This window comes from Peromyscus maniculatus, chromosome 8 (assembly GCF_049852395.1).
Source record: "Peromyscus maniculatus bairdii isolate BWxNUB_F1_BW_parent chromosome 8, HU_Pman_BW_mat_3.1, whole genome shotgun sequence".
Taxonomy (NCBI): domain Eukaryota; kingdom Metazoa; phylum Chordata; class Mammalia; order Rodentia; family Cricetidae; genus Peromyscus; species Peromyscus maniculatus.
The window spans coordinates 107,776,791-107,804,255 of NC_134859.1; the positions used below are offsets into that span (position 1 = coordinate 107,776,791).

Here is a 27,465-nt window from a genome sequence, read left to right on the forward strand (position 1 = left end):
CCCACCTCCCAGCTCTACTTCCCCTTTCTTCTAACTCCTGAAATTGAAACTTTCCATTTGATTAAATTCAAGGCATTTTTATAGAATTTAATTGTAATAATTGACTTTGCTTCTGTCTCAACAAAGAGTAGATGTCTCCCCAATGCTGCCGAACACTCGCTTGCCTGCGGTCGGGGGTTTATTGAGCATATGGGAACTATTTATTGCCCAAAGTTGGAGCCACTTCTGATTATCTCCTGATTGCCTCTTAATTTCATCAGCAGGGAAGGGCTGCATGGGAGTGAGGTTTGTGGGCAGGAGGGACAGTGTGTACAGAGGGGGGGTTCAATATGGGAGGGTGGGATGTAAAAGGAGTAACTCTTTCATCTTAAATCTATCCTCTCCTTCTGAATTTTAAATGTCTCCATTCTTGTCTTGGTTCTTTATTAAGACATAGAGAAAATGTGCCCCTTTACCTACCAGCATGCAGTCTCATTAGTCTACATAAAATAACAAGGATCTTCAAGTCTCCCAGGAAATTACAGGGAGAAGAGATTGTTATTCCAGAAACAAAATCTGCCTTACTGAGCATCACTGTTTTACAGAGGTATATTTCTCAAAGTCAGGGGAGGGGGTAGTAAAGGTAGAGAACTCAGCATATGTGGCTGTGCACAGTCTTCCAGCTTGGAGCATGTCAAGTGCTGTGATTTCTGACTGGCCCTCACCCTGTCTGCAGCTCAGCCAAGGCCTCTTCCTTATCTCAGGGTCCCATAGGGACCCCATGAGGAAGATGTCACCATTTTTTTACTTCATGGATAGTGAATCCGGTTTCTGGAGAAACAAGCCCATCCAAGTAGAACTATAGACCCAGACCACTCTGTGGGCCCCTCTCTTCAGGTGGGGATCAAGGAAGGCAGGGTTGAAGCCAGGCCTGTGGTACATTCTCACCCCCATTGTCTTTAACCCGACTCAGCTCTGGGCAAAGATTGCTTTCCTTCTTCTCTGACTCAGAATGTGCATGTTAAAGACCTGCATTTGAGGTGCCCACAAGCTGTCTGGCACCATCAGGCTTTGCTCCCTTCTAATGGTGGGACACAGCAGGAACCTTGGAATGTTGTTGACCTCTGCAAAGGCAGGCAAAATGAGGGTGATGAGAGTCGAGGCTGTTGGTGTGGCACTCTTGGAGAGGGGCCCAGAGAGGGTCTGGGATCATGAGAGGATGCCTAGTAAGACTGTGGGTAAGCTTGGGACTGGAGGAACTGGCTGCAAAGTGTTAGGTTTATTTCAGACATGGCTACTGGTCCAGTGATGGTATCAGCGTCAGGAGTCACCAAGAAGATAAGTTTGTTTTGAGTGGCACTTGAGGGTGTCATTGAGGGAGAATGAAGAGTACTATGCTTGAATGCACATCCAGGGAAGACAGACAAACTGAGAGAGAAGCATCCTAGACCTGGGGAGACAGCCACCTGAGGTGCTAGAAAGTGGAAGACCAGGGAGCACTTCTTATGGTCCCAGAGGACACTTAGAAGAGACAGCATTTTCTGTTGCACACAGGACAAGGCATTGTGACAGGGAAGCAATTTCCAAAGTTGCATGTGCAGCCATTCTGGGCTGCTTGCACGATGTAGGCAGTGGTACTATTGCTAGGAAGTGTGGCCATCTGCACCAGGGAATGATTAAGTAAGGGACTCCTGGGGCTCCACTGGGGCCCCTTTGAATGTGACTACTATGAATTAAAGAGCCTCTCAGCTGATCCCTGGTCTGGCTAGGCTGCCCTGCAGTCTCACCCCAGTACAAGCCCATTCTGAAATCCTTGGGTCCACATACACCCCACTGTGATCACAGGACTCACAGGATCTGCGCTTGTCATCCCTAGTCATGACATACTTGACTCCCTTTGTCCACCCTACTCAGACCTCCAGCCTCCAGTTGCCAGCCACTGTTCCTCTCCATTTCCCACATGGCTGGCTGTTGCAGATAGATGGAAAACAACTCTCTGTTAGGTGTCTGCTCACAGGGATGACAAAAAGTAACCAGTACCTCAGTACAGAGGGAAGGAGAGCATATTAGGTCTCCTGGGCCCACAGGTCCCTCAGCTCCCTGGAGCTGTGTGGGAGCCCACTCCGCCAGGGGGAGGTCCGCCTGCACTGGGGCTGTGCTACAATACACACTCGAGGACCTTCCTGTGTGACCAAGGACCCGCACTTCTCTGAGCGCCATCAGAAAGACAGGGTGTGTAGTAACCGAGTAACTCAGGAGCATAATCGGGACCATGCCAGTGAGTGTTCATCTGTTTTCTTGGCCCTGCACTCATGGCCAAACTGTGCTGTTGGGCTTTCCTCTAAGTCTGAAAGTGTCAAAGTTAAAAATGTTATAAGAAATCAATAAAATTATACTCAGTTACATACCCAGGCCAAGGTAAAGCCTGCCTTTGGACTCTCTAGCTTGTGTAGCCCCAGTTCACAGCACTCCTGTCCTGTGCTGCTCTCTTAGTCCTCCAAAAGTATGGGGGGAGGGGCACCTGGCAAAGAGCCTTATGTAAGTGCAGCCAGCCTGCTCCCAGACACTGAGTCCCTGTGTCCCCCCATTATGTAAGAGGATGTGTTTATGAAGCTGCATAAATCAGCCTGCAATGTCTGAGCCCCAGAGTTCCCAGAGAAGAGTCCAAGGGCTGTCTTGAAGCTAGAGCAGGGAGTGGGCATCCCCCTGGGGGGGTCTCAGACAGGGCTCTCAGCTGAGCACAAGACGTGTTGTCAAGGAGAGTGCTGAGTAGTGAGTACCCAGTGCCATGAGAGGCTGAGAATGGCCAAGCCTACCTGCCAAAGGTCTGCCCCCTTTCAGTTTAGGGCTGCCAACACAGCCCTAGCCTTCTGGGCCCAGGCCACTCCAGCCATGCAGACAAGAGAATGAGGGGTCCTGACCTTCCTAGCAGTACAGGGGATGGGGCATGTTGACCCCACCTGGCCTTCCAGGGCAGACGGTCCACAGCCAGGCCACCTACCCCAGCCCCGCTGATTGGGCTTTTTCTAACAAAGTGCCTTTCTCTGCCCATGCCATCCTATCAGCCACCATAGGAGCCCCAGCTATTTGGAGCAAGTAGGTTATATGTTGCGGGGGGGTGAGGTGGGAGGGTGGGGGTTAAGGGGGGGTCAGGATGGGGTCAGGAACCACTGTAGGGACAAGAGTTCTGTCATCCCTCTCTCTGCATTCTCAAGAGAAGCTTGTCACACTAGGCAGCTAGAGTGGGCCACAGTACACACCGTGTCTGCTTCTCTCCAGTCTTCCTGGGGGACGCTGCCAGCAGGTCCGCTCTGAAAACCCCAACACAGCCCTTCCTGGCTGGAGGGCATTTGTCCCCGTTGGCTCCGTGGTTCACCCCTGTGAAGGCCTGGTGCCAAGGCTGCTTCGCTAATGCTGTGGTGCCCTCTGTTCTCTCCCCAGGCAGGCCTGGGACCTTGCCGTGGACATTTGCCTATCTCAGTTACCAACCATCATCGAGGAGGGCACTGCCTTCAGGGTGAGTCCCCACTTCAGGGATACCCCTCCCCAGGGGGACCCTGTGCTTCCATTGCAGACACCTGGGCTTCATGTAGCACCCAGAATTCTGGGTGTCAGGTTTAGTTTTTCAACTACCTAGAAAAAAAAAGTACAGCTTACAGAGTTTTCAAGATCGGGTCAGCCAGGGACTCAAGTCAGGTTTTAAAACGGTTGACCTTTAGGGGGGTGGAGAGTTCTGAGACAGGGTTTCTCTGTGTAGTACTGGCTGGCCTGGCACTCACTTTGTAGAGCGGGTGGGGAAATGGTTGACTTTTAAAGGCTGTTTTACCCCCATGTGTCATGGTCATAATCGGCTTTCTTCATTGAGCCTCTCCTCTCCCCCAGTGGGATTATCTTATGGGTCTCCCGGTGCCTGGAGTGTATCTCAGTCTCAGCCGTGCAGGGCAAAGTTGAGCAGCTGCATGGGCTGTACCTGCTTCCACTTGGGGCGTGTACGAGTGGTGGCGCTGCCCAGAGCCTTCCTGGCAGCCTCGCGGAGCCCCTGGGTTTTTCTTTGCAGAGCTTTTGCTCCTAGTGAAGCACCAGGTCTGACTGAAGCCCTGTTCCTGACCTCAAGAATACAGGCACAACAGTCAGAAATTAGGGACCTGGTTAGGGCACAGGAACACAGAAGTAGGTAAAACACATTCGTGAAGCTAAGATAGGCGAGATGGGAGGCTGGGCTGCCAGCAACATAGGGCCACACCACTCTGCCCTGGAGGCCTTTGAATTTCCACAGTGAACCTCCCTGAACTTTGGTTTTCTCCTTACTGGTGTTGTTTGGCTCCTTCCACACAGCGCTGGCTGTCCTGGAACTCACTACATAGGCCATACTGGCCTTGAACTCACAGAGACCAGCCTGCCTTTGCCTCCTGAGTGCTGGATTAAAGGTGTGTGCCAGCACACCTAGCCTGGTTTCCTCATTTTTAAAGGAGATTCTGGGGAAACCCAATTCAAGGGGCTATGTACGCAGGCTAAATGAGTTAGCACCCCAAAGTGCTTAGGACAGGATTTACACATATGATAGTCCCTCACATGGTCATACACAGCTCACTGCCCAGAGAGAACTGGCCACTGACAAGTGAGCAGTGTCTGTCACCATCATCTGTCAGCATCCCTGCTGCAGAATCAAGCCTGGGCCTGTGTATGCACTAACATACTGCACTCTTGGTGTGTATAGGCTATGCTAGCTCCCCAGATGTGCCCTGAGGTTCAAATGATGGGGCAAAAGGCTCCAAAGACATCTCCTGGTCCCTTTTGTCAGTGTTGTTCTATTCTTTGTTGCTCGTTTGGGGAGAGGAGATAACATTTTATTATAGAAGCTTTTAAGCCTAGAGCGAAGATGGAAGGACTAAAGCCAACAGCCATGCTCCCATCCTGAATTCTGCTGTTAGCTTTCAAGCAGTGTGCCCCTGTGCCTGGAGCCTCGCTCTGTGTGGGTCTGTGTGTGTGTGTGTGGTGTGTGTGTGTGTGTGTGTGTGTGTGTGTGTGTCTGTGTGTCTGTGTGTGTCTGTGTGTTTTACAGGCCCTGCCCTGAGTATCAGTGCTGAAGGGATGACATGGTTTTTTCTTTTCTCGTCTTTCCCAGGTTCATGTAGCATCCATTGCTCAGCTTCCAAACAGCCTGTGTTCCTGCCTTTCCTAAACTGTTTGATGCAGGAACAAGTCTCCTTCAGAACCCCAAACCTCCATAGAAAATGACACCTGGCCCATGGCAGACCTTGGCAGCTGCCTCCCCCTCTGTTCCCTATCCTCCATACAAACTAAAATGGCCCTGGGGCTCTCCGAGGAGGCACAGGGACTCTAGGTGCAACTGGATGTCTGAAAATCCCCACTAAAACATCAGTCTTGCTGGACAGTGGTGGTGCACGCCTTTAATCCCAGTACTCAGGAAGCAGAGGCAGGTGGATCTCTAAAGTTCAAGGCCAGACTGGTCTACAGAACAAGTTCTAGAACAGTCAGGGCTATACAGAGAAACCCTGTCTCGAAAAACCAAAACCAAAACAAACAAAACAAAAAACAAAGAGACTTGAGTCTTGTCTTCAGATCTTGGCTTCCCTGATTAAGAGATGAGAACTCAGCTCCTAGGATCGCACACTTGGCGTTGTGTTCCTTTCAGACTAAGTGCTTTTGTTCCAATGCCAGATATCCTTACCAAGGATCTCACTATATTATCTCTAACCTGATGGAATCAGAATTCTGCATTAAGAGAACATTGGGGTGTGAGGTGCAGGGGCAACTGGTCTGGACCATGCTCTAGCTTTTTTTATTTTATCTTTCTTCTTTTTTGGGTATATAGAATACATGTAGAAAGCCATATGTTTATATGGCTTGGTGACTCCTCACCAGTTTAACACACTCTCATGCCCAGCCCCATGTAAAGCAGTCACAAGCTGCTCCTCCCCTCTGCACCCACTCTCCTGTCTGCTGCCATGCTTGGGTACTGCATGGAGGGTGCTCTTGTGTCTGACTGCTTTCTCCCAACAGTATGCTTTGATATGCCTTGTGATCCCTTTCCACAGAAAAAAGAGGAATGGTGTCTGCAGGCTACAAAAGGGTTTCCCATCCATGGCCAGTGTGTGTTTCGAGTGTCAATCTGTGATCCTCACAGTCAGGGCTGGCTGGCCCAGGCCCAGAGACTGTGCATCTTGAGACAAAGGGAAGCAAATCATCCTGACCTGTCCGTTTTAAGTGCTGTTATTATAAGATTTCACTTGTTTTTACATGTTATACATATTATAGTAAGCTATTTACCTTCATTTCTGGAATTTGGGGCAAGTTCTCCCACCCTATCCTGTAAATTTTGGGCACACTACAGACAGCCTCCCTGGCGATGTCCTGTGTGTGCTTGGGGAGCACAATGCTGTCTGCTGGGTAGCTGTCCATGGTGTCTTTGGTTCACAGCCCTCCTTCCTGCTGTGCAGGATCTAGCTCCACATGAATAATGACATCATGTGTCCCCAGTGCTTCCAGAAGGTGGGTTCCTGTTGTCAGGCAGGTCTGTCTTTTATACATCTTTCTGTTGGGCTGGAGTTGTTCTGTCAGTGTCCTTTGTCTCACTGTGAATACCTCTTACTCTGCAGACTGCATTTTCTTCATGTTTTTACCTTTTTTTCTTGTTGAACAGGCATCTTTTGTTAAGCAAATTCCTATTTATTAAAATTTTATTAAAAAAAAAGAAAAAAGCTGGTGGTGGCGACGCACGTCTTTAATCCCAGCACTTGGGAGGCAGAGGCAGATGAATCTCTGTGAGATCCAGGACAGCTAAGACTACACAGAGAAACCCTGTCTTGAAAAAACCAAAATAAATAAATAAAATAAAAAATAAAATTTTGTTAATGGTTAGGGCCTTTGTTGTGCTGTCAAAAGCCATCTTGACTTACCTGAGGCAAGCACCCCCAAATGCCGCTGTCTTCCCTTCCAGAGCTTCGTGTTGCTGTTCCCTCCAAGCTCTGCCAACCATCCATGATCACTAAGAGAGAGGCGTGAGTTGGAGCAGGAAGTGTTTGCTGTCCATGGGTGCCCATTCTGAGTGTCACCACACTGAACCTGTGTCCGTGTGAGCTGCTTCCAGCTTCTCTGCTCTGTCCTCTCAGGCTCTTTGTCCAGGCGCCGTGACCACAGCTTTGATTCTGAACATTCACAGATGCCTGCCCTCCAACTGTGTTCTGTTCCACAATTGCCCCAATTCCTCTGACCCTCTTTGCTCCCGTGTGAATATTGTGGTCACTTGTTCATCCTTCAGAGAACCTGCAGTACTTTGACTGAGTTTATGGAGGAGAATCAAAGATTGAGTTGGGGGATGATGACATCTATATTACACTGAATCAACACAGCTAAATTCGGGGGGGAGTTTCCCCTTGATTTGTATGTGTATTGTTTACAAATAATTTTGTATGTCAACTTGACTAAATTCACATCTTTACTATTGTCTTAGTCAGCATTTCTGTTGCTGTGAAGAGACACCATGCCTACAGCAATTCTTATAAAGGAAAACATTTAATTGGGCTGGCTTACCATTTTTAGAGGTTTAGTTCATTATCATCATGGCAAGAAGCATGGCAGCGTGCAGGCAGAAATGGTGCTGGAGAAGGAGCTGAGAGTTTTACATCTTGATCGACAAGCAGCCTAAGGAGAGACTGTGTGCCACATTGGCCATAGCTTAAGCATATGAGACCTCAGAGCCCACCTCCCCACAGTGACACACTTCCTCCAACAATGCCACACCTCCTGATTGTACTACTCCCTATGGGCCAAGCATTCAAACACATGAGTCTGTGGAGGCCATACCCATTCCAACCATCACAAATACGATAGTTGGCCTACAGTTTACTGGACTCATCTTAAAGCCTTGTTTTCAAATGACAGATTTTAACTAGTAAGAAATCAAAACCCCATTCAAATTGATATTTATCAGGGTAGGAAGAGAGACCAGGAGGAGGGGACCAGACATCAGGAAGCCTGGGATAACCAGCTGAAATAGAGACCTTTGTGCAGGCTCTGTAGATTTTGCAGGGGATGGTGTGAACACTTGTGACCACTAAGCAGATCGCTCTCATCTCCTCACTGAGCAGACTCAAGTACCCAGGCTCAGGTCATCAGGCCCCTCAAAGGGAGAGCAGAGGAGAACAGTGGCCAGCTTGGTATCAGTAACCATGCCGTAAATCTGGCCAGATTAGCTCCTGCCGGTGAACCGGATTCTGCAGCTCCCAGCTGACTCTCACTTTTGGGCCTTTGCTTCATTGGACCTGTGTTATTTTAGACGTGCAGCAGAGCATCTTGGGTGCCATTTCTCCTGGAAGACAGGCCATGCAGTTACAGCTGCATGCCTTGCCTCGGTCCCTCGGTCTTCCCTGGTGTTCCCTTCTAGTCTGATGACAAGGTCACCTGAGAGACTTGGCCCAGATGCCAACTCCGAATCCTCACATGGGCCGCCCGTGCAGTCCTCATGCTGTGTAGCTGTCCTGGTACTCCCTGGCTTTAGCACACAGCCAGCAAAGGTGTGCTTTTCGTCTCTGGTCAGGCTTAGGTGAAGGAGTTACGTGTTGTTTGGTTGTTTGTTTGTTTGTTTGTAGAGTCTTGCTGTGTAAGCCTGGCTGACCTAGAGTTCACTGTGTAAACCAGGCTGACATCTCCTGCCTCTGCTTCCCCAATGCTGAGATGATAAGCATCTGCCTCCTCACCTGGCTAGATGAAGAATTATTGTCTCTGCTTGAAACAGTCACTCCACCAGTGGACAGTGTGAAAATCCGTAAACAAAAACCAATGGAGAGAGAGGATGTGATTGTCATTCATCAGGATCTTGTGGGATGTGGGGGAGGAGGCACTTAATGAGATTTTAAAACAATTGGTGATTAATTCCTACTTGAAAATGAGAAAACCACTTAGGGGGCTCTACTCTAACTTCTTAGGCTGCCCCAAATACAATTTCCTTTGTGTGTGCTGCCACTGGCAGCCACTGGCAGTGGGGTAAGGGGCACAGGAGGAGGGCTGATGCTGTAGGAGGAGAAGGGAAGAGCCCCAGTGCCTTTCTAGGTGGCAAGGTGAACTTAAGGACCCTGTGTGACTGGGCCTTTACTACCGTACCCAGCTCTGATAGAGTTCTCAGGGAAGGTGCGCTACAGATTAAGGACAAAGCTGCTTCCCCCGACTCCTGGGCTCACAGTTACTCCTCTGATGGGTGCTGCTACCTCCGCCAGGGAAAAGAGAAAGCCCCAAAGGAAAATGGTGCCTGAGAACAAGACACTGCTGGATCTTGTGTGATGGTGAAGCTGACACATAGACTGGGAATTGCACAGGCCACTAGCCTCCTGCTGTCTCTTTCAATCCTGTTGTCCTCCTTCCCACCCAGGCCACCTGTTCCCTGTGGGTTGCATGTCATTGCTGGTGACCCTAGCAAGGGAAGAAAGGGACCTTGGTGACTCCCTACCAGCCTCTCTAGTGGTCCTTCAGGACTCCGACTCCATTAGCCTTCATGCTAGCCAGAAGGCCCAAGCCCTGCTCCATGGTTAGGTGCTGGGTCGTTGGTACGTACCCTGCCCTTTTGTCTGCTCAGCTCACACCTGTGCAGCTATCCTTCAAGGGGGCCTCAGAAGCTGTAGCACAGTGTAACCATGTGCATGTCCTCAGCTCCTTCTCCCTCTCTCCTCCCCTCAGAAACAAGAGTAGTAGAGAGAGCACCAGCTTCTCCCCTCCGACCCAGAACTGCCTTGCAGCATGCTTCCCTTCTCCTCCTACAGCATCAGCCCTCCTCCTGTGCCCCTTACCCCACTGCCAGTGGCTGCCTGGCTCCTCCATCAGCTTTCATATTCCACTGTCCTCCACCTCTAAATGCTTATCCTGGTCTGCTTTCCCTCCACACACAACCTATGTCTCTCCTCCGCTTTGCACCACCTCCTTCCGCAGTGTGTCTGCAGAGTGCAGCCTCCACCTCTCTCTCCTCTGTCTTCCTGTCACTCCAGCTGTGCTTTGCTGGATCCGAGACAGTCCTTACTATTTGGAGTGACCTCTGTCCCTGAAGTGATCCACAGATGCATCATAGTCTTAGTCTTGCTTGGTTCATTTCATGTTCAGCACTGCTGAACACATCACTGACCTGGCTTCCAGAACTCCACATGATGTTGCTTTCCCTCCAAGACTGATCCCTTCACAGCTTTCTTGGCAGGTTCCACCTGTCTTTTTGGCTTTTAAGTGTTAGAGGTCCAATTCAGTCCTGAGTCCCTTCTCTATAGCTCAGCTTCCAAAAATAACCAGGCCAAATGTGGTGGTGCACACCTGTAGTCTCGTCTCCCAGGAAGCTGAGGAAGGACAATGGTGTGCTCCAGGCTAGTGTGGGTATAGAGAGACCCTGTCTCTTAAAATAATAGTAGTAGAAGCTAGGCAGTGGTGGTGCACGCCTTTAATCCCAGCACTCGGGAGGCAGAGGCAGGTGGATCTTTGTGAGTTCCAGGCCAGCCTGGTCTACAGAGTGAGTTCCAGGAAAGGCACAAAGCTACACAGAGAAACCCTGTCTTGAAAAAAATAAAATAAAAATAAATAAATCTTTTAAAAAGTAGAATGAAATCTGCACCAATAGCACCAATTCATGTCTCTGGCTAAGAGGCAACTACCCCGGGTGTGTCTTCACTCAGGGGCATGGTAGACACCGTATGCACAGTGTGCACCCAGGCTTCCTCTTGTCCCCGTCTCTCTACTTGCTGACAGGAACATATCATCCAAGTGCTCAGGTCACAGGCCTCAGACTTCCCTCTCCTGTCCAGACTGTTAACAAAGCCTGGAAGACCTGCTGCCACCATCTCTGTCCCTCACAGTCACTGCCTTGTCGGACTGAGGGGTGAAAGCGGTGTAAAGAACCCTGCCTCACTAACCAGCTCTTTGCTTCTCCTACAGCACAGCCCATTCTTTGCTGAGCAGCTGACGGCATTCCAGGTGTGGCTCACAATGGGTGTGGAAAACAGGAGCCCCCCAGAGCAGCTGCCCATTGTCCTACAGGTCAGTCACTTCCCGGCGGCCTAGACTGTCTGAGGCATCTGTCCCAAGGGAGGAAAACGTGTGTCCTGGGCACACGAGGGTCTAGGCAGTAGCAGTTCCCCCACAGGAGCTATGCTTCAGGCAGATGGCACATCAGTGCCTCATATCTGATCTGAAGTCAGGAGATGCTTACTTAGTCCCAGTGGCCTTTTCTTGGCAAAGCCATTGAATTCCCTTCTTCCTCTCGCAATTAAATATAAACTGGGATAGATCACCACACCCTCCCTCCTCCTGCTTGCGAGTTAGGAATTGATGAAATGCTGCTGCCAACGAGCGTCGATATGGTGCGGACTCTTGGCATACCACCTCCTTCTGTTTGGAAGGACATGAGATGCAAATTTGTCCTGTGAGAAAAGGATGAGGCCACCACGAAAATCCTAACTGGGCCACAGCATTCATTCTCCTGACCAGTACCAGAGCAGCACAGACAGGCCAGGTGCCACCAGCCTTCCCTTGGTGGGGGACCAATCAGAAACTTTAGTACCTTCTGGGTGTGTCTGTCAGTCACGTGCAAACTGGTCTGGTTGTGGGGAACCCATTTACTGCTTGCTGACTTTTGATTACTAAAATAGCATGGAATAGGAATAGTGGATTTGTCATCACCGGTCACCAAGTTTATGTTTTATTAAATGTGTGTTTGTGGGAGAAACTGGTGAGCTGGGTTGTGACGAAGAAAAGCCAAATCAGACACTGAGGACTTGTGACTTACTGTAGAAGCCAGAAAATACTATTTATCAAGCATGTGTATGGGAGGAGGAAGAAGGGGCTATGTCAGAAGCTGTGGAAGTCAGGAGGGTGTATCAACTTGGAAGGGTAGGAAGCCACCCCACATCCCTGGAGGAATAGAGGACAGGCTGCCCTCCAGATGAGAGGTACAGAACTTGCCAAGGGCCAGTGATAGGACCATCACTCTCCAAAGCACTTATCAAGTTACTTCCCTCTAGAAAACAACCATGGGTCTGATTTCCACCTGTCCAAGGACATTGGCCTTGCTTCCTTCCAAGAAGGGCTTGTGTTTGCTCATTGGGGCTGCTAACCACATTGTGATGGGCAACCATCCATCTTCACTGGGCCAAATGCTCAGAGCAACTGCAGCTCAAAAATCTTTCCCCATAGAGAACAGTGGACCTTCCTGCCCAGAGTCTCTCCCACAGGACAGCCAGCCTCACAACCTCACCTACCCTACCCTAGAAAACTCGGTTTTCTGCCCATCTAGAGTCCCAGGAATCCCAGTCAGACAAAAAGAGGCAAGAAAGAAGAGTGCATGTAAATGTAAAATGTAACAATAGCCTGTTCTGCTGAAGTGGGGCCTTTAAAGAATGACCTGGGTCAAACTGGAGGTGATGTTATTGTTACTTCTTTTCTGACATTATGAAAATAATTATCACTGCTCCTCTTACATATGTCTACATTAGTTTTAAGACTGTCCTGGGATTGCAAAGTGAGCTACAAGCTGTAGCAAATGTTTTCCAAAATAACAACAGTTACAATAGCAGGACAAAACCTGGAGAGCTTAGGTGCCCATGTGATTCCAGGAAATGGCAGCAGCACTACGGACTTCTCTCAGGTCACCTGGGTCACCATACAGCTCTCTCTCTAACCTGCCTCTTACTGTAGCAGCACAGCAGAGTAAAGTTGGTCCTTCCTGCAACAGGGCTGCAGAGCCAGGCATGTTAATCCAGTTCTTTGGGTCTGGCAAACAGGCCTTTTGTAAACGGCTTTTATCGACTTTACTTTTCATGTTCCACTTACAACTCACACTCTTCCAGGGAAAGAGAAGACCTCTAGAGCCAGTCTGATGCCAGAACATGGAGAAGTAGTTGCAAAAAGAGCATGAGCCATTTTCCATGTGATCTTTCAGGAAAATGTAAGCAGCAGGTCCTCCACCACACACAAGGCTCTGTCTCCCCAACCGGGCCCCGCCTGACTCAGGGGTGAGCCCTGATAAGCAAAGCTAGGAAAGGGAGAGGAAATACAAAGGTGAGAGGCTGCAAAGGGGTTCCAGCTCCATGAACTGCTGCTTCCTCCAGCTTGTCGAGACTGACATCTGTAGCCACTGTCTGCTTTCAAGTAAGCAGTCCCAAAGTGTGGGCCTTTCTGGCTTTGTGTGGCTGTGCCGGGCACCCTCCATGACTGCCGTCTCCTCCTCGGGGAGGTAGGTGGGCAGAGGCACCCCAGACAGAAGAAGAAAGAAAGTCAACATCAAGCAAGAAAGGCAAGAGTGAATTTTCAGGGCAGTTATTCTCTTACATGGCTGCTACAAAATCTCAAGCGTTTCTCCTGAGTGTGTTTGCTGTCGGGGCATCTTGTTTCAGATACAGTCTGAGCCTAGAAGTGCGGGGCTGTGTCCGGAGGCAATATGGTGGCCAAGCTGCTGCATATGTTGTCTGCCCCTGTACTCCATGATGGACTGCCTTCCAAAGTTCCTGGGTTTCCCTGCTAGAGGGAAGTCCTTGCCCCCCAGAGCCTCAGTTTCTCTTCTTGTCTCAGGCAAAAACCCTGAGCAATGTTTGTTCACCATGGAGCAAACATAGGCTTCCTTGACAGACCTTGTTTCATAAACTGACTGCCACAAATGGACAGGAACCCCAGAACCTGCTCGGTCTCAGTCATCTGTGATTTCCTGTATCTGTGATAGCATGAAACAGGAGTTTGGTTCTTAGTTGTTTGTTTTTTAATTTTTAAAAGATTTATATACCTGGGTGTTTTGCCTGCATGTATGTCTATATAACATGCACACTACCCACAGAAGCCAGAAGAGGATGTCAGATCTTCTGGAACTGGAGTTACAGATGGTTGTGAACCATTATGTAGGTTCTTGGAATTGAAGCCAGGTCCTTTGCAAGAGCAGCTGGTGTTCTTAACTGCCAAGCCAAATCTTCAGCCCCACCACCACACACACACACACACACACACACACACACACACACACACACACACTTTCTAATTTTTTGAAGTACAAATACACACCCCAAAAAGCCAGTCTGTATTCTTAAAATAATTTTAATTCATGTTGGACTGGACTCCAGCTTTTTAAAGGTATAAATCAATAAAAGAAACAGGAAACGTGCTATTTGAGGGGGGAGGAAACTAAGTAATATTTGACATTGTTCCCATAGTCTTCATTGATGATGCTTATTTTCACATAAAACAGTAGTGGACAGTGTTGCCCATTAGCAGTCACTGTTACCTGATTTTGTTCCTAAGGATTGTTTGACCTTGTTCTGAGCATTAATAAATCAGAGCCAAGAGATGTCGGGTACTTCACCCAGTCACATCTCAGTGAGTGCCGTCGTGCTGCCTCTTGTTAGAAGACTGAGGTAGTTGGCCGAGGGCACTGTGGAAATGTCAGGCAGATGTTACAACCTATAATTTTACTTCTCAGATTTATCCTCAGGAGAAAATAGTTGTGAAAATGTGCAAGGATGTACAGATTAGGCTATTTGTCACAGAATTGTGATATCTAGCATTGGGGAAACTATTTAAACAAACTGTACATTTATACAGAGGACATACTGTGCTGCCATTGGGAGAGAGACCACCGTGGGTGTCTAGGGATAGGGAGTCATCCTCACCATGTATCATCATCAGTTGAGAAAGGAAGTGGGAATAGAATGTATTGCCTGGTTTAGACTCATCTGGGCAAGGGTGTGCATAGAGAACAATGCCACCAGCGGTGGTCCTGTTGAGCACAGTGGAATGTTCCTATGTTCTTTGTGCAGGCGGCATGTTTTACTTGGGTAATGAAGAAGGGCTTTTTCAACCTATCTAAAGCATGAACTGCACAGGCAGCAGCTGAGCTACAAAAAAGAACCATTGGACATGGGGCGTGGTCTTGTCAGACCCCTTCTGGGCTGCCAGCTCACATTGGAGCTTTCTTAAGAGAGGTGGCAATCAGTGTCATTTTGTTGTGGTTCAATATCTTTCTTGCTTTTCCAGGTGCTGCTAAGCCAGGTGCACAGGCTGAGGGCCTTGGACTTGTTGGGACGCTTTTTGGACTTGGGTCCCTGGGCGGTGAGCTTGGTACGTGCCTTCTGCCTTACCTGGGCGGGGGGGGGGGGGGGGACCAGAACTAGCCATTCATGTGAGCCAGGGTGAGCAACTCTCTCCCTGGTGCTTTTGTCATTGGTCCCCCACATTGTTAGACTTTCCAAAAGCCAGGAGCCACACAGGCAGGTGGGCATATGCCTCCCATGGCCTTTTGTCCTCCCAGGAAGTTCACACCCTCACACTGTCTGCACGGTGACCTAGGCACGGTTCTGAACCGTTCTCTGCTATGGAATACCTTTGTACACTGTGAAGATTGGTTGCTGTGATTGGTTGTAAGAGCTAGTCAGTAACAAGCATTTATATGAGCCTCTGTGTGGTTATTTAGGAGCAGGCGGTTGGGACAGGAAACTTCTGCCTACAGTTCCTCTGGGTCCTCATTCTGCAAAAACAGAAGTAGAACCAAGCAGTGATCCATGTTTCCAACAAATAAATCATAAGGAAACCAAAGAGAGCTGGAGAAGCCTGCAGACTGAAGGAGCTTTAGAGCTCCGATCTGCAGTGTGGACAGCTTATTTGGCTCTTTTTACAAGTAAAGGTTTAGGGCTAAAGAGATGGCTCAGTGGGCAAAGTGCCTGTGAGTAAGCATGCCGACCTGAGTTCAGATCCACGGCGCCCGTAAACGCTTGTGCATTACCCTGCATCTGTAACTCCAACACTGGGGGAGGCAGAGGTAGGTGGATGGGTTCCTGGAAGTCATTGGCAGCCAATCTACCCTTACCGGCAGGCTTTAGTACAAGACCATCTCAGAAGATCAGGTGAGGTAGTAGAGGAAAACACCCAAACCTCTGTTGGCTTCCTCTGCACACACAAGTGTTCCAACATACAAATGTACACATACACACACACACACCTATTTACATTAAATTAAATAAATGAAGTTTAAACAATACTGATGAAACAGTTAGACATTTTATATAAATTGGTTATTTTACATTATAAACAGTAGATGTCCATTGTGACACAGTGAAATTACCTATATGAGGTCAGCTACAGAGTGCTATGGGATGAACAGGTTAGCAGTCTTCATGTTTTCATTAATTAGATATTGTCAACAAAGAGTGATCGATTGCAGGCTAGCATTGAAGGAAGAGGGAGAAAAGCCTAAAAATAGGAAGAACAATATTTGAAAGAGGAAAGAAAAACGTCTAAGGTTGGACAGAAAAATCCAACAGTGGTTCCTCCAGCGTGGTCCTAAAGAGGAAAGGCCAAGAATGCTTGCAACCTGAGGAGTGAAGTGAGGCAATCAGCAAGGGTGGACAGGGGTCATCAGGCTCTGCTGACGCTGTCTTTTATCTCCAGGCCCTGTCGGTGGGCATCTTCCCCTATGTGCTGAAGCTGCTCCAGAGCTCAGCCCGAGAGCTGCGGCCACTCCTTGTCTTCATCTGGGCCAAAATCCTCGCTGTGGACAGTGTAAGTAACCTCCGTTCATCCCTAAGGGTAGGAAGCAAGGCTCTGCCTGTGGACCCAGAGCTACCTCAGCCCACCTGACAGTGACCCCAGGTGTTAGGTGGAGTCGGCCATTCCTGTGTCTCCCTCCTGTTCTTCTGGACGTGTACGTTCTGTGGCTGTCCCCTTCCTAGGTCTTTTCTTGTATAGGATTGAGTAAAACTCTTCCACCAACGTCTGCCTCTGGGGACCAAAACCAGCCCTAGTCTCTACCAGTTGCCAGATCAGCCGTCTGTCTGTCTTCTGTGTGTCCCTGGCACCTGCACTTTGACCATACTCTAACCATTCTTAAGGCCCTTCTCTGTGTTTCTGACAATGGCAGCGAGTGGCCCTAGACCCAGCCTGCCTCCCCACCACAGCTCTACCTGCCACACCCTTCTTTCCCTGTTTCTAAACATGCTAGCACTGGCCCCAGAGCTCAGCCCGCCACCCGTCCTGTCTGTCCCCATCCTGCCTGTAGCCATGGATGGACCATTAATGGTCCCTTCTTTACAGGTGACTTCCTAGTCCCAGCACTTGGCAGTTGTATCATCCATAGCTCCTTACGTCTTCTGGCCCTGCAGCCATTTGTCTTCTCCACAAAAATTTGGTGCTAAGGTCTGTAGGTGACAAAGAGGTTAGCTGTCCCTGTCCTTGACCTCAGAAGGCTCGTTGCCCTTAGGGAACACAGACAGCTAAAAATAAACACCTTACAGGATTAGAAGTGACATGAAGTGAGTAGTCAGCTGCTGTGACAGAGGGCTGGAGGCTGGCACTGGAAGCAAGCAGAGGATGGTGGGGAGGGCAGGGATGAACCTCCGACCGTCTCAAGCTGGCTATGGGGCAGAGAACTGTAAGAACTAAACTCTGCTTTGTGACAGCTCCTAGGAAGAGGTGACAGGAAAGAAGGTTCTCCCTGAAGGAGAGGGTTTGAGGTGGGTGCAGGGGACGGGCCATGAGGAGAGCCCTTTCCCAGCTCCACCAGCAGTCAGGAGAGGCAGCATCTCACTCAAACCCTACTAGTCTACCTGGTGATAGAGCAGTAGCACAAAGACAGGCTACCCTGAGCAATCGGGGTTTGTCCAGCTAATGGCCATGGGCTGTGAGATAGATCCTTGGGTGCAAATGTGGAGCGGGTGCAGGGTACCCAGGCAGAGCCTGGCTTCTCCTCTTCCGGGCAAACTCAGAGAAGGTTCCAGATGTGTTGGCATCAAAGATGAATTCCACCCTCTACAGGGTTGTAGATCACTGGGGAAGTGTCCAGGGAAGGCCTTCATGGTTTAGTGTGCACTCCAGAGGGGCACACTGTGATTCCCAGATGAGGTTGAAACCAGCTTGGCATGAGGAGTAAATGGCACTGATATGTATTCAGGCTGCTTGAGGGGCTGGCAGGTGAGGAGGGAGGTGAAGAGGCATCAGCAGTCATCAACTTTGCTTATCTGCTTGCTTTTGAGATAGTCTAGAACAGACCTGTGGGTTGAGACTTCTGGGGGTGGGGTGTTGAACAACCCCTTCACAGAGGTCACCTGAGACCATCAGAAAACACAGGTATTTACATTATGATTCATAACAGTAGCAAAGGGAGCAACAAAAATAATTTTATGCTTGGGGGTCATCACAGCCTGAGGAACTGTGTAAAATGATCGCAGCATTAAGAACGTTGAAAACCACTGGTCTAGAAGAGTTAAGTCCATTTCTAGCTAGGTTCCAGCCAGCTTCTGTCTATATCATCATGGGTGTATGCATGTGTACAACACTGCACAAGGATTGTGTAGGAAGAATCCGTGTTCTTGCATCAGCCTCATGAAATGAATGGGACTTTGCAGCTCAAAGAAGAAAATACAAGCGTGAGAGGGTCATGTTTCTGACTTGTGACAAGCAGAGTGTGATGGCCTGAGGCTGAGTCTGGATCTAATTGTGAGGCAGGAAGACAAAGTCTCTGCAGGTCAGGGAATTGAGGTCGTGGTTTGGCAATGTTACAGGCTGTTCTTTTACCTATGAGGCAGTGGAGAATAGAATCCTTGAATTCCTGATCCTCCTGCCTCTATCTCCCAAGTGCTGGGATTATAGGTGTATTCAGTGATGGGAGTAGAACACGGGATTTCATGCAGGCTAGGAAAGCATTCTAACTGAGCCACATCCCCAGCCTCTCCCTGGTCACCAAAGTTGAGACCCAGGCTCCTCCTTGTTCTCTGTTACTGTGCCATGTTATGTATGCTCCACTGAGGTTGTCCATGGTCTGCCCTCTACCCTGACATTATTCAGCCATATTCCTTGTTCCCCTTTTCCCGAGCCACCAGCTGGCCTGGAGACTGTAAGTGCTGCATCTCACACTGTGCCTTCTGTCTGTCCTGCCGCATGCCACTCCACACACGCCACTCTCTCTCTCCACTCCTTCAGCCCAGACCTTTCTAACTACAGACCCCCTGGGCACCTGCTCAGCCCCTCCCACCTTCAGCTTCAGGCTGAGCTAGGCACTGTACTGGCCCTGATGCTCATCTTCCTGAACAGGTGCTCGTGGACAGCTTCAGTGCGGTGCAGGCTGTATGAGGGAGTTCTCCTTAAGGAAGTCACACTTCTATCACAGCGTCTTCTCCATTGCCTAGTCTCTGTGTGGTTGAGCCTTGGGATTTTACTACTGTCTGCTTCCTCGCCTTGTGTAGCAAACCGTTGATTACTCTGAGTCTCTCAGATCGTCTCCACAGACCATCAGCCAGCCTGGCACCTCCTCTAATCACGGGTCTCTGGTTTTTGTGGGCTGTGGCCCAGCCGGGACCCCAGAGCACTGCTGAACAGTTGCCATGCTGTTGCTGAGACATGCCTCCCACCTTGGCTCCTCCAGGGATGTACCTGACTCTTGTGGCCTCGTGTTCTGCACCTGGCTGACTGGTGAATGCTGCTCCTGTATGCTCTTAATAACCAGATATTACAAACTTCAACCACATAGTCACCTTGTTAGGGTAACTTGGCCGCAGCGCTGGGTGTAGGAGTTAATGGACTGAGATGAGCCCTGCTGCCCATTTGTTTGAGCACCTCCTCTCACTCTCCTGGGCTGGCCACCTCCAGCAGCAAAATTTCAAACACCAGTACCATGACCTGGAAAGCTCTTTTGTGAATTTCAGTGAAGTGGGGTCCCTCAGGGAACAGTTCACCAATGTCATTTTTGTCTTACCTGTGTCACTGAAGTATGTGCTTGATAAACTGGAAGCTTGCTTTTGTGGCTCACAGAGTTCATACTTTTTGATTATTTCTATTTACCTTTATTCAGATTCACTGAAGGGCCAAGTTACATAAACAAAAGGCTTTTCTCAGGAACTCACTTTTAAATGGCTTCTCTTCTACCCCATAATCTTCATCCTCTATGTCAACATGTTTAGAATTGGCAGTATTACTTGGTACCTGACTGTGAAGCCACATGGAAAGGCTTCTGGGAGTCTGCCATGGGCAAAGCCAGGGCAAAGGAACAAGGGCAGAAATGATCACAGCATGGGCCGGTGACTGTGGGCACCAAGCTTCAGGTCTGTAGTTCAGACTCTTGAGTGAGACATGGAGTGTGGCCCTCTCTAGCCACTCTGCTAGTGCTGCATGAACACATGGGAACCAATTTAGTCATCATGGTTATCAGTTTGGGCTGTTGTTTTATTTTCAGTGTTTTTCTGCCTAAAGATAAATAAATATACCAACGTTTGAAGTCTTAGGAGGAGCTGGATTTGAAAGCAGGTAGCAATAACTTAACAATGCTTCCCATGATATGGTCACTGAAGTTATAGTTGCCCACCATGCTCCAGTGGGTGGAGAATCGTGTTTCAGCTACTCTCAGTTCCTACTTATCTCCTGGACACATTGGTTTCTTATGCCCCAGGGGCTGCACTCAGCTTGAGCACAGATGCTACAGCATTCTGAGCAAACACACATCCTCAATTCGCATTTGCAACCTGCTGAAGGCTGTGTGCATGGTACCAGTGCTGAGCTGGAAATGCCCTTGTCTGCAATGTTCTTGTAACTGCCTGCAGGCACCAGAGACCATCCTGTGAGTTAATTTCCTAACCTGTTCAACAGCAAGTCATCTTGTTGAGGGATGTTCTGAAATGTTTCCGGTTGAAACTGAGCCTAATTTCCTTCTTTTAATGACCTTGGCCATAATTCCCAGAGACAGAAAAATTCCATGTAGGCTTAAGCAGCCACTCCTCCCCTCCTCACATCTGGCCTTGCCATCTAATTGCCTCCCTGCCAAGCTCAAAGTGCCCCAGGTAATTCCAAGTTTGCCACTGTGAGGGCCCATAGTACATAGCACTCTACAGATGAAGTTGACCTCTGGGCCATTAGTCCATCGTAGTCTACAGATGAGATGCCCTATGGTCTATAGCACACAGCAGTCTACAGATGAGGTACCTGTGGCCTATAGCGTAGGACTCTGCAGATGTGGTGTCCTAGGGATAGAGACAAGCCTGTTGCCACTGCTCCATCACTGTTATGCTGCAGCCACCAGTTTTCTGGCATGCTTTGGAGGTCTGAGAAGGACAATGCCTGCTCAGGCTAGACTCTGCTAAAGGCACCTCAGGATTCTTCTCGCCCTAGTAATCTGAGGAACACTACTGTGTGCCACTCTCCTAGAGGGTCTTGGAGGACCCAAGCAAAGGGCAAGAGTTATCCAGCCCTTAAGGTGGGTTTGGAGCTGGCTAGATGGCTGCTCTTCAAAAAGCCCAAGTTTTCAGTTCCCCACACCCATGTCATAGAGCTCACAACCACCTGTAACTCCAGCTCCAAGGGGTCATACACATGCATATGGCCTCCCACGTACATATGGTGATTATGTGTGTGTGTGCACAGACACATAATACAACTCTTGAAACAAATGTGGGCAGAAGAAAAGCAGGCGATCCTATGAACAATATGAAGAGGGCCGGGCAGTGCCTGTTACAGGAGCCCTCACCTGAGACAACTGGCTCGGGGCAGGGAGCTCCTCCTCAGAGTCCTCGGGTTCTCTGAGGATGTTGCTCTCGGAGTCGACCTTCCAGAGTCACTCCCTGTGCCTTGTTACACCACCTTTAACGCTGTCGTCAAATGACCAGACAGGTGAGAGGATGTAAGACCTACAATGAGAAGAAAATCGATCCATGGAACTCTGTCCAGAGCTGTTGCAGATGTCAGGCCTGGCAGACAGGCACATGGGACAGAGGCAGGCATCTGTTACACACATCAGAAGAGCTACCAGACAAAGGTCTGGGGATGAAAACAACAGCATGTGACAGGAGAGAGACATCGGGGTGGTCAGCAGTGAATTCAGCCTCACAGGAGACAGTGGGAATGGGGTTACATGAGAAGGGAAAGTTCTGGGAGTTCAAGGAGTGTTATGGAGCCGTGCAGCAACTGCAAAAGGTTCCACATGTCACATTTGGCCCCTTGAAGGACATAGAAATATTTGAAGAAGTGGTGACTGGAAGTTTTTTCATTTCCAATGAAAACTATAAACCACAGATCCCGGAAGCTCAGCACACCGCAGCCGCAGGAAATGACCAATGGCTACAGCAGTGCAGCCAGGAGGAAAAGCAGCAGGTGGGCAAAGTTTAGGGCTGTAGCAGACTTCAGGGCCATGGTGTGAGAATGGAAGAAGCTGATGGGGCAACATCCACTAAGCTCCAATGAAAACTGTCAGCTTGGTGTCTCAAGGATGGAGGCAAACCAGAGATATAAAGGCACAGGGAGAAGATCCCTACCACCAGACTGAAGCATGATGGCAGTGGGAGACTCTGGGTCAGTGAGTGCTGTGTGGATGCCTGGGGTTCCTTCTCTTGACATTGAAATCTCATTTAGAAAGGTAATTATCTGAACATTCATAGCAGGTGTATCCTGGAAATTACAGCATATGGAAGCAGAACTCCTGGTAACTGCACATGGTTGGGAGAAGAGAGGTTAAAGAAGTCCTCGTACTTGGCTCTTACACTTTGAAGTGGCCTGTGTCACCTGCATATTGACTCTTAAAGGTGTTGGACTGGGCTTGTGTAGGGGTTGAGGCCTTGGGCTAGATTTCTATCACCCTAAAAAGAAGAAACATAACATTCCATAAATAACTTTTTAGACACCACAGGAATTAAAGACAGCTGTCTTAGTTAGGGTCACTGTTACTGTGATGAAACACCATGACCAAAAGCACGATGTGGGGGGAAAAGAGTTTAATTGGCTTACATTTCCATATCACTGTTCATCACTGAAGGAACTCAGAGCAGGAACTTGGAGGCAAGAGCTGCCTGCTTTTTTTTTTTGTTTGTTTGTTTTTTGTTTTTGACACAGGGTTTCTCCGTGTAGTTTTGGTGCCTATCCTGGATCTCTCTCTCTGTAGACCAGGCTGCCCTCGAACTCACAGAGATCCGCCAGGCTCTGCCTCCCAAGTGCTGGGATTGAAGGCATGTGCCACCGCCACTCGGTTCTGCCTGCTTTCTTATAGAACCCATAACCACCAACTCAGGGATGGCCCTCCTCTATCAATCACTAATTAATAAAAATGCCCTACAGGCTTGCCCACAGCTGATCTTATGGAGGCATTTCCTTAATTGAGGTTCCCTCCTCTCAGATGACTTCAGCTTGTGTCAAGTTAACATAAAACTATCCAGCACAACAGCCCGGGGAAGATAATATGAAATGCACACATACATAGTACCAAGAAAGGAAGGGGAGAGAATGATTAGAAATTCAGGGAAAGGTGAGCTATACTAGATCAGTAACTAAGACATGCACAAGCTAAGCACCACAGTTGAAGCAAAGGAGGAGTTCACGGCTGAATCGGATTTTCAGCATGATTGGATTAAGAAATACCTAGAGCCAGGAGTGGAGGCAAACGATGTTAATCCCAGCACTTGAAAGGCAGAGGCAGGTAGATCTCTGTCTATATACCTAGTTCCAGGACAGCCAGTGCCTTCTCAAACAACAGCAAAAGAAACGCCTAGGACAGTGGTGAGGCACATGTTTGACTGTATCTTCAAAGATGTTCTTAGAAAGAAGAAACTGGGAGAGAAAAGTCTGCCCTTAGTGTGGGCTGCAGTATGCTCTAGAGGAGTCCTAGACTAAAGACAAGGGTGAGGAGAAAGCCAGCTGAGCCCTCTCCTTTGCTCCAAGCAGCACAACCTTCCCCTCCACAGTGGGCTGCCCTAGCCAGCCAGATCCCTCTTCCTCCCCTAGGCTGCACATCACAGCAGTGAGAAAAGTAAGCAGTGCAGGAGGAATTTTCAGGTCAGGTTAAAAGTAAGGAGAAACTGTGTGCTGCCCACAAAAGACTATATTTTCAATAAAAAGGCATAAATAGGATGAAAGTAACAGCTAGGAAGGGTTATGCCAGTCTGCCATGGAGCCAAAGAAGGCTGCTGGGCATGGTCGTAGCCAGGGTGTTGTGTAGTAACAAAAGTCCTCTAATGCCAAAGGAGGGCCCATGGAGCGTACATAGGGTAGAGCCAGAATTACAGTTGGAGACTTGGGAATGTTGACTGGATAATGAACAGAATAAGTGGAGGAAAGATGTAACACGATGAGGGTGTGCATTCTTCTCAAGTGGTAGGCCACCTCCCAGGCTGAGCACACACTACAGCCAGGTAGAAGTACTAAATCACAGTGTGCTCTGCAACTGCAATGGGTGACACTGTAAATCAGTGTGTGTGTGTGTGTGTGTTCATTGTGTACATGTGTGCACAAACATGTAGAGGTCATATGTCGACTTCAGGTGTTTTTTCAATCACTGTCACCTGTCACTAAACCTGAAACTCACTGATGGGCTATACTAGCTGGCCAGCGAGCCCTCAGAATCCCCTAGTCTCTGTCCCTCCTCACATATCTCCAGTGTGTGCTGGATGACACATGCACAATGCCATGCTCAGATAGCTGTGTGGTGCTGAGGATCTGAAGTCAGGTCCTCAGGCCTGTGGAGCAGCAAGCACTGCACTAAGCTCTAGTCCCCAAATAAACATTCAAGTAGAGACGTGTAATATAGATTATAATTGTAAACAACACATTTGCCTGAGGTATTATAAATGTATGTATAGTTTAATGTATTGTAATTATAGCTATGTGAACCTTTATATTAAAATATGAAGTACAATTTTAATAAGCTTTTCAGAAAGGAAGGTTTTTTGTTTGTTTTTTGATGCTAGGTCTCATTAGGTAGCCCTGGCTGGCCTGGGACTCACTACATAGCCCAAGCTGTGGCTTCCTCAAAAAGAGGAAGTCTCTAAAAAAATTTTCTTCATCAAATAAAAACTGAATAGTCTTTGGAAATAGTCTTTGGCCCAGCTAAACAATGCTGAGGCCCCTGACTGCATATGTTAGGAAGAGGGAAACTCAGGTCCTGGCCTCAGCTTCCACCTAGGATGCTAGTGAAAGAAAAGCGTAGGAAAAAGGGAGAGAGAAGACAGGGAGAAGCAGTCCACTGAGAAAGTGGCCAACTCCTGTGGAGAGCCTGTGCTGCTGCTTTAAACGCATTGGTAAAATTGGGGAGCCATCACCCAGATGGAAAGGAGACACAGAAAGAAGGGTCTAGACTCCGGAACGGCAGGCAATAGCACTGATGGTTCTGAAAGGATGGGAGGTAAATATTGTGAGTGACCTTGACAGACAGGCTTGTTCCCTCCTGAAACAGGCGATCTCGGTAGCTTTGTATCTGTTAAAGAGCACCACAAGTCCAGATGGTTTCCATGGAGAATTCTTCCCAACATTAAGGAAGAGGCATATGGGTAGCAGCACACCCCTTTCTGTATTGCTTCGTGAGATAAGTAACGCAATGGTGCCAAAATACAAACAACACAAGAGAACTGTAGACCTCATGAATACAGATACAAAAACCTAAGTGGAAAATTTCAGATAAACATCAGTGTGCAGGCTGGGAACACAGCTCAATTGCTAAAGTGCTGGCTGTGAAAGCAGGGCGACATGAATTTGATCCCCAGCCCCCACATAAGACCTTTCAGCACCAAGGGGCAGAGCCAGGTAAATCCCTGGAGCTCTCTGTCCAACCAGTCTAGCCAGGTAGTGAGCTCCAGGCTCAATGAGAGGCTGTCTTTCCAAAAAAGGAGGCAGGGGTGGAATGTTCAAGGAAGACACCTGCCCTCTACATTCACTGTCATGCACATCTCTCTCTCTCTCTCTCTCTCTCTCTCTCTCTCTCTCTCTCTCTCTCTCTCTCTCTCTCTCGTAAACAAATAATACATCATGGCATGGCTAGTAGATTTTCTTTCAGGATTGTAAAGGTGTTTAATAGCTGTGAAGGTGAGTTTTAATTGTCGACTTGATAATCTATAATAGTGGTTCTCAGACTGTGGGTCATGACCCCTTTGTAGTCTCATTTCCTGTATCCTGCAAATCAGATATTTACATTATGATTCATAACAGTAGCAAAATTACAGCTATGAAGAAGCAACAAAATAATTGTTGGGGGTCGCCACAGCATGAGGCACTGTGTTAAAGATCACAGCATTAGGAAGGTTGAGAACCACTGGTCTAGAATCAACCAGGAAGAGAGTCTTGGTGAGGGATTGTCTAGGCCAGGTTGTCTTGTGGGCATGTCTTGATTACATTACATCCACTGTGTGCAGCACCATTCTCTGGAGTTGGGTCCTGTACTGTGTAAGAATAGAGAAGATGAACTGAGCAATAAGCTTGCACACATTCATTCTCTCTCTGCTCCTGATTGTAACGTGATTAGCTGTTTCAATTCCTACCTTGCTCCACCCCCATCCCACCCCCACCCTCCCGTGATGGACTGTAACCCAGAATTATAAACCAAATAATCCTTTCCCTTAAATTGCTTCTGTCAGGGTGTTTTATCACAGCAACAGGAATGAAACTAAGACAGCAATTACAAGTAAATGGACTGACCATATCAACGAAAGAAGGAAGTCATATACTCTCAATACTCAGGGGAAATTTTGAATCAGTTCCCAACACCTACATCAGGTGGCTCACTAACATCTTTAACTCCACCTCCTAAGGATGAGATACCCTCTTCTGGCCTCCAAGGGCACAAGCACACATAGACACATAGGTAAATATTTTTTAAAAAGTTTACCTGGGCTGTGGTGGCTCATGCCTTTTTAATCAAAGCACTATAGAGGTAGAGGCAGGCAGATCTCTGAGTTCAAGACCAGCCTGATCTACAGAGTTCCAGGGCAGCCAGGGCTACACAGAGAAACCCTGTCTTGAAAAAAAAAAATTTTTTTTAATAGATAAAATGATAAAGGAGAAAAGAATAAAAACTAGTAATGGAGGGGAACCTTCCTGACTAGCAGGCCCCACATGTAAGAAATTTACAGCCACCAAGGCCCATCATAAGGAAAGACCAATGCTGAGCTCAGAAATAGGACCAGGGCACCCACTCCCACTTCCTGACTTCATTATTGCACTGGAAATTCTCAATTATACAAAGCAAGAAGAAAAAGCCCTCTGGGTAGAACAGGAGGTGGTATTACTGACTGTCTTTGTTCAAACAGTGTGTTATAATCTGATTGAGTCTATTTTTAAACTTCAACAGAACTTATAAGACTATTACAAGTTTGTTTTTATAAGATTAATATACAGAAAAATCAATTTATGTCTTAATATTATTAATCAACAATCAGAAGTTGAAATTAAAATAAAGATGTCATATGAAATAACAGCCAAATTCTGACAAAAGATCATAAAAGATACTCACCAAACTCTACAAATCCTAGTGACAAGGAGTTAGGAAGCACCTTAGTCAACAGAGCACACTTCGTGTCCAAGACCCTGACTCCAGAGTCCATGTGGAAATGGGCAAAGAACCCACAATGACCAAAAAAAACCTTGACATAGACCAAAGCTTCTATATTCCTATAAACGACTCAACTTCAAGACTTGCTTTAAATCCACAGTACTGAAAACCTAAGATGGCATCAGAGTAGACTGACAATGGCATAGAGTAAAACCAGCAAGTAGACCCACACA

At 48.1% G+C, this 27,465-nt stretch overlaps 1 protein-coding gene across 5 annotated transcripts in view; it reads left to right on the top strand.

Moving 5' to 3' along the window:
- Window positions 1-27,465, top strand: part of Rptor (regulatory associated protein of MTOR complex 1) — a 348,484-nt gene that overhangs the window by 242,343 nt on the left and 78,676 nt on the right. For all 5 annotated transcript variants that reach the window (XM_076543891.1, XM_006987711.4, XM_042283303.2 and 2 more), the window contains 4 exons: window positions 3,421-3,496; window positions 10,906-11,007; window positions 14,986-15,069; window positions 16,396-16,506. In XM_076543891.1, coding sequence (XP_076400006.1) covers window positions 3,421-3,496; window positions 10,906-11,007; window positions 14,986-15,069; window positions 16,396-16,506 — 373 coding nt within the window. The remainder of the gene's footprint in view (window positions 1-3,420; window positions 3,497-10,905; window positions 11,008-14,985; window positions 15,070-16,395; window positions 16,507-27,465) is intronic.